The sequence below is a fragment of the Fragaria vesca genome, linkage group LG3 (assembly GCF_000184155.1).
Source record: "Fragaria vesca subsp. vesca linkage group LG3, FraVesHawaii_1.0, whole genome shotgun sequence".
NCBI lineage: Eukaryota > Viridiplantae > Streptophyta > Magnoliopsida > Rosales > Rosaceae > Fragaria > Fragaria vesca.
The window spans coordinates 9,503,322-9,510,659 of record NC_020493.1 but is presented as its reverse complement, the minus strand read 5'-3'; the positions used below and the strand labels follow the sequence as shown (position 1 = coordinate 9,510,659).

General features: G+C 37.4%; 1 protein-coding gene across 1 annotated transcript; it reads right to left on the bottom strand.

Annotated features, from left to right (window-relative positions):
* Window positions 1-3,915: 3,915 nt before the first annotated feature.
* LOC101308648 (sedoheptulose-1,7-bisphosphatase, chloroplastic-like) lies at window positions 3,916-6,966 on the bottom strand. The gene is made up of 8 exons (XM_004294017.1): window positions 6,850-6,966; window positions 6,638-6,757; window positions 6,344-6,529; window positions 6,019-6,100; window positions 5,715-5,936; window positions 5,521-5,621; window positions 5,233-5,304; window positions 3,916-4,341 (listed from the first exon to the last, which is right to left on the bottom strand). The coding sequence occupies exons 1-8, from the start codon at window positions 6,964-6,966 to the stop codon at window positions 4,060-4,062; spliced, it is 1,182 nt and encodes a 393-aa protein (XP_004294065.1). The 3' UTR covers window positions 3,916-4,059.
* Between the last annotated feature and the right edge of the window lie 372 nt (window positions 6,967-7,338).

Genomic DNA, 7,338 nt, shown 5'->3' with positions numbered 1-7,338 from the left:
AATTTGGGAACATAAATATTTTAATTATTAATTTATTTTTGTCCACTCACTCTAACGTTATTAAATGTTTTCCCCTGGGCCCTTCGTTTTAATTGCCCAGTCTGCAGAGTTCGGGTTGGATCTAGTAGGAGACGAGGCATAGTCACCCGCTTTTCGGCCAGTTTTCATCAGTAGGTTACATGTTCAACCTACTCGTGTTTTCTTGCTTCCGCTTGTGTTTAGTAGCTCTGAATACTTTAGAATTTTGTATATTATGTGATATTCAGAAGCGTTAAATTAAGAGTGTAATATGAAATTTTCGAGTTAGGGTTGTCCATCTGCAAGGGAGATTTGCTTAATCTTTTCAGTAAATTTTCCTTGGAGGTGGTCCCCGCACGACTTACTCTGGGTTTCAGGGTGAAATTCGGGGTGGGTCGTGTCAGTTTTGTTCAGCTCTAAGGTTTATAATCACAAAAGGAAGACTTAGAGACTAATGAACACAGCAAAGGAAAACCAAAACCCAACAATGCAAATGTAAAAACTACATTTTGACAACCATTGAGCAAAGGCAGAGCTATAGATATATATATAGGCAGACAAGGCATCAAAGATGATGCAAGCTGACCTCAACATGTTTCAGAAAGGTTTGGACAGAAGTGTTTGGTTCCCCATACTGAAAGTGATGTAACCAAATGGAGAGTTGACACAAGCAACCTCAATAAGACAAAGACACATTTCCTAAAACATGAACGATTCAAAACAGGGAGCAAAGAGGTTTGAAACCCTCTTACTCAGTCCATCAGTGGACCTTGACACAGTCGATAGCGACTGGTCTTTGAATCACACAGGGACTAGCTTTGTATTGGATAATATATCATAAAATCCAAGCTGGAGCCTTGAGCATCAAACCAATTGGTCACGGGTTGGCATAACAAAAGATCTCAACCCTTAGACTGGTTTGAGCGCCAAAGCACTTCCCACAAACTTAGTTGTCCATTTGAATTTGAAAGACTTATTAAACTAATATAACAGACTTTAAAACTCAGGACAGCAGAAGACTCAGTACTACGATAGCAAGCGAAGCTGCTAACCTCTGTGAAAAACAGTGATATGCATATGCATGTTTTACCTGAAACCATAAGGGATATTAGTGCCACTTGTTCTTGATCAGATAACATTATCTCAAAGTGTTTTGCAGGATAAAAGGATTGCCAACTATCCTTATACATTCAACCCTGATTTTCACTCTGCGCGCGTACCCAGCTGCCCCAGATCTAGATGAGTTTTTATACTATTGTTTTCATTCCAGAGTTCAAACTTAATATTTATACATGTAGTAGTGGTTCTGCAATCGGTTCTCGGCTTACCTTCTTGTTTTGTTACGAACAAAACATTCGATAGCTAGCTAGCTAGCTAGTATCGTTATGCAGGTTAAGTAGTCCTTGAGATAAATCATGAATTCGATAGTCGATCGATCTCGTCATGCATTCTGGTAATAATTAAAGATATATAGCGCACACTTATGTATAACGGCATGCGACTAGAGTAAAGTTGGTCATAGCTTTTGGATAAAATTGATACAGATTTTGGATATATAGTGGTTTCTATAAGTGGATCCTAATCACCAATGAGACTTTGCAGTCAGTACATGCATATACATCGTTAATTAATCCACTCAATAAACTAACTCCGATGGCTTATCCTTGTAGAAACCTAGCTCTGTAAAGTAAGTGTGACAGGAACATTGCCTTTGCGGCTGCAAGATAAGGCGTAACATATGTAAAGCAGTGGTGAAGACATGTTTTTCATCTCGGATTACGATTGTCTACTGATTAAGACATGTTTTTCTCTTTTCTTGTGTGTGCTGATATTGTGCCGAACATCAGAAATGTACGTATTAGATTTTTCATTACATACGTGATTCAAATTTGAAGGCTTTGCGTACAATTCTTGTCCAATTAATGCAATTTTATTAATCAAGTCCAAATTAATACTCTAAACTTTCTGCACTTTCATTATTTAGGTTAACCACGAAGATCGACTTTTGTCATTTCCATTCTTAGACCTCAAGCGTTCTTAGTTTAAACTTCTATCAGTCATATATACACATGCTTAATTAGTTTATATATGATTAATCATAACTTCAAGAAACTGGGCAAACCTACCATGAAAGAGTTGATCATATGCATGGAGCTCGATCCATTTGACTCTCATATAATGATGCGCAGTCCAAGGCGTTCATATCTTGTTTGGTCGTCGTCAACAGAATACAGAAGTATTTGAGTAGTATATGGAACACTGAGGGCTGCTGTGATCGCGTTATATGCTTTGAAAAATAAATGCCGCCTTACGCACACCTTATCGATCATGAGCCAGCAGCTTCTGCAGCTAGCCCTTGTTGTTGATTAATTAGTTTGATTAATCAAAGAACTTAAACAAATATAATGATATTATTAGTTTCCCAGAAACTGCACATGGCACAACCTGGTCGATCACAACCGCATGAAGTTAATTGCTTGTGCATATTTGTAATTAAGATAATTTGATTCCTAACCTATGTCTATGTCAATAACAATAAACCAAATATTATTAAGGAGTCAATCGATCAAAATGAATAGTTAAGTGATTAATTAATTCATCGAAGAAGTACTGGAGGCGGCCGGGGTAAGGACTTTGCCATGCATTGATTCTGTTACGTACTCTAGTTTAAATTTTGAAGTAAAAAATGAATAGTTAAACTTATTCATTACTGAGACGATGCCTTGATTTATAAGGTTGAGAGTTGAGAGTTGAGACTAGGCAAAGGGAGAGCTCATGCATGACTTGACTCCTCATCATTTGATTCAATAATCCTATATATTATGCGTTCATATCTTTAAATCAAGCTGCATACTGTTCAACAGCTCAATTCTTGAATCCTTCATTCATCATTTCAACGACGTCTACTTGTCTGTATATATATATCTAACATAACCTCGTATACATCTAGTCCATGCATGCACTGATGCACATGCAGAACTTGGATTAATCAAGATCATAAACCACCGTCTAACTAGCTAGTAATGAGAAGCACATGGATCCGTATATATGTTTGATTTAAGTCTGATCGAAGTTAATTTCTGCAAATTATAATAATTAATTATCAGCTGATCGATTTATTTTGAGAAGCAAATATCTGCAGCTGCTTGGATTGAATTATAATTAATGCATGGAACATGAGTGGCGAACAGATTCTACTCGTCATCACATGCAAGTTAAGCAGCTGACATAATTCAAAATAATACGTGTATGATTTTTCATACTACATAATTGATGATACCCTTTCATAAAAATAAACTTTTTAATTAGTTTGCAGATCATTTTAATTAAGAGAATTTAGCATATGGTTCTGCACATGCCAAGAAAACTATCTATACTTCATGCTTCATCATCATGAAGCATCTTGATCGATGTTCATATATGAAGAAAAATAATCCATGATAGGGAAATGAGAAAGAATAATCTATCTACACTTACGACTATGATGGAAGTCGGTCTTAATATTAATAGGTATCACATCAATGTTTTCTTCTTTGAGGAAGGCGACGTTCATGTCGTCATGAAACCATGTTTACACCTTAGTTTTTTTTTTTTTTTCGTATTTTATTAAAACGACAACAAAACAAAACTACAACGAAAATCCTTTAACAACACCCCTTCCCAAGTTCACACCAGCATTTGCAACACAAGCGGATATGAAAGAAATGATTAGCCTTGATATATAAGAGAAAAAGTATAGTTGATTTGGGATTGCTGGAAGATTTGCTCTAGCCCAGTTGTATAAATCTAGGCTTATTGGGCTCGTAGAATAGACAAGAAGCCCAAATTAAGATCTTGGGGTCACATCCCTTCCCCATTCTTTAATTTTTACATCTGAATACACAGATTCAACCTTTGTCTCCAAGTTCACTATAATTTTGAGATATATATGTAGCTATATTAGTTTTATTTCCCAGAAGAAAGAAAAACGAAGAGAAGAAGTAATGCATTAGCCAATACATTAAGCTAGCAAAAACAGCAAATGCTGTGACTACATATGGTTTAAGCAGCAGCTCCAACAGGCACTGCTTCCTTGAGCCTGGATGATCCATATAGAGTTTCTTCGAATCGGATAATCTCGTTCTTGGATCCGTAAGCGACTTGGGTCCGGTCATCAAGATTGACGATGACCTTGTCCAGCACAGACTTGTGCCCATCACTACTGTAACCTCCGGCATTCTCAATCAACAGTCCTAATGGAGCCACCTCAAATAACAGTCTCAGTTTTGCCTTGGTTGTTGGGGATATCACATTTGTGAAGACACCCTTCTCCTTTACAATAATCTGCAATTTCAAGCCAGAAAATGTTTACACATGCAGATCATTCAATAAGGAACACGTATTTCTCATGGACTACCTACATTGATTAGATAATTTGCTCACTAAATCATTCATGCGACAATCTTTGTTTTATTTATATCTAATAAAAACTTGCGATTAACATATATAACACTAGTAAATAAAACCTATCTAACAGTGCTTTAGATACCACCCGCGCGTTGCTGCGGGATATGATTTCTTGATGATGAACAGTATTCAATCCCCATCTCACGCCTCCTACGCCACCACCTTTTCTAAATCTACCGCCGATTCCCTCGCTTTCCCCTATTTTTCCACAAATACATCCATCTTCCTCAAATTATGGCCTCCATGCCTGCAAAATCCACCGCTCACTTCCAATTCTACCACCTCCTATTCCGCCACCTGCATAAAATTCACCATCAACCCCATAACCTCTACCATCCTTTTTTAATTCCACCACCATACCATGGCCTTCCCCTTGCCAAAACCCACCATGGACATCTTTGACCCCATGCCCACAACCAAGTAAAAAATAGAAAATAAAGAAGTAACAAAATTTTCAATGACACAAACATTTTTTTTATCAGAACAATTGAACATTTGTAAATAAATTTACATTAAGGGGTAACACAGTCTTTTTGGTCAGTATAACGATAGAGTCGTAAATAAATTGCATTAAAAAGCAAAAACGACCATTCACCAACTGAAGGCAAAAACACAATTTACCGGAACTTAAGGAAAAAACACAATTCAGCAAAGATATGAACAGTGTTTTTCCCCTTATTGTTTTATTTTATATAATGTACGCACACACCTATATTCTACTTTGGATAACCAACTGTTGCCGGAAACCTAATTACGTAGAGTAAATACCTGGTTAACGTCGGGAACCATTCCTCCGGTGTATCTCAGTGTGTACTTCTCTTTCACGTAGTAGTCAATTAGCTGTTAGATTATAACAACGTAAGAAATATAAAGCCATCAGTAACGTTTTCGTAGCAATAATTTTCGAATGAGTGTCACACAGTGACCATCATCTCACAACATGCATGGGATTCACACTATATCATAGCAAGTCTCATGTTTGTGTTGGAGAAGTAGGACAAATATGACAGAATCATAGTAATCTAGAGTTTAAGATCGAGACTAATCAAAAATGACCTTGCCGTAGTCAGGGTTGTCAAATGTGGCTCTCAAATTTCCAGGGGAGAACATCTTTCCTTCACCAATTTCTGTTGTCTCCTTGACATGTTGCCACTTTCCTGATAAACAACTCGTGAGTTCAGACCAAATGAGATTTTAACTGATCAACAATGTGAAATTGATTAATTCGAATGATTCGGATTGAAGCAAACCTTCATCAAGAAGAAGGAACTCGTGGGTGCCGGGGAAGCCTTTAATAGCAAGAACATAAGTTGTTCGAGGTCCGTAAATCCCCATGGCTGCAGCTACTTGGTCAGCTCCGGTAACCCCAGTTAACTTATCTCCCGGCCACACCCCAAAGATAGTCCCCACTGTGAAGTTTGTGTCCACAATACTCGATCCATCAAGCGGATCAAAGGCAACACTGAATCCACCTGTTTAAGTTAATTGTATTAATTACAACATGATTAAGCAACACTGGTGTTCAAATATTGAGTGCTCTGATGAAATGTAAACCTTCAACTGGACCTCCCATGTCTTGGAGCTCAGGAACTTCTTCGGAACAAGCATATTTGCAGACGTGTGAGTAAGTTAAGGCCTAGATTAGATGTTGACAAGATGTATATCAGTACTTATATATGATAAAAATGAAAAGAACCAATGTTGGATTTTGGAGAAGTCACTTATGCAGTTATGCTATATCAAGAGAAGAATTATGCACACTACAACAGAAAACCCAATTGGCGAGGAACAAATTAGTCGCTTAGAAGCTTATTTTGGGGCGCAACATTATTTATACTTCTATATATAGTATGTAAATTTGAGTGTCATTTAAGATCACCTCGAATAGAAGCTTATCAGCAAGCATATCAACAGCAAGCTGCTCATCTCCAAAGCTATTGACACATGCAGTTCCACCACAAGAAGCTGTCCTCACTTTGTATCCAATCGTTCTTATTGCTTCTCCCATTGCCAACAACAATGAAATCAGTGACTTATCCGGGGTTGCCTTTGTTAGAAACTCTTCCTACAAAAATTAATCACACATTCACTATTCCTTGCATGACACATTATAATTCCCGGGACCTCTTCCACTTACAGCCAATTAGTCTTGAAAGAATGCATAACATCTTACCAAGCTATCCCCGATTGCGCATTTTGGTGCAACAGAACTGTTCTTTGTCTTCAAAGCTCTAAGGGATGATTTCGGAACCAGACGCAATGATTCCCCAAATAGGGAGCTTGTTCTCAAAACCTGCAGATCAATCATACACATCCTTTAGGAAATAACTAATAAAATCTCTCCACTATTTTCAATGTGTTAATGATCATATAGTACTATACTACCTTAGCATTGAAAGAAGGAGAGATGGAAGCTGGAGACATCAACGAGGTCGAATGCTGAGATGATGAAACATTACGCGGGAAAGCTCCTCTGGCATAGCATGCAACACTGGTCTCCATTTTTGAAATTTACTTGCGCTTCAAATTAATTGGCATAGGCCAATCTTTGCAAGAGGTAGCTTCTAATGATTTTCCCTTCAACTCTTGGAAATGAGTTGGGATTCTGTAGATAAGCAGCTAATGGTACTTTCCCATATGGCAGATAATAAGTTTTTGTAAGCTGGAAAATTGGCACTGGCTGAAGTTGATTTGCATCACTCATAAATCTATGGCTACGCTCTGGTCTAAAGGAAGAGATATGGTTGAGAGTTGAGACTACTTGAGAAACCCACTTGAGTAACTTGACTGGAGTCAATTTTGAGCTCGAGATATTGATAAATGTATATATGTATATGTATATGTATATATGAATATATCATCCACAACCACACT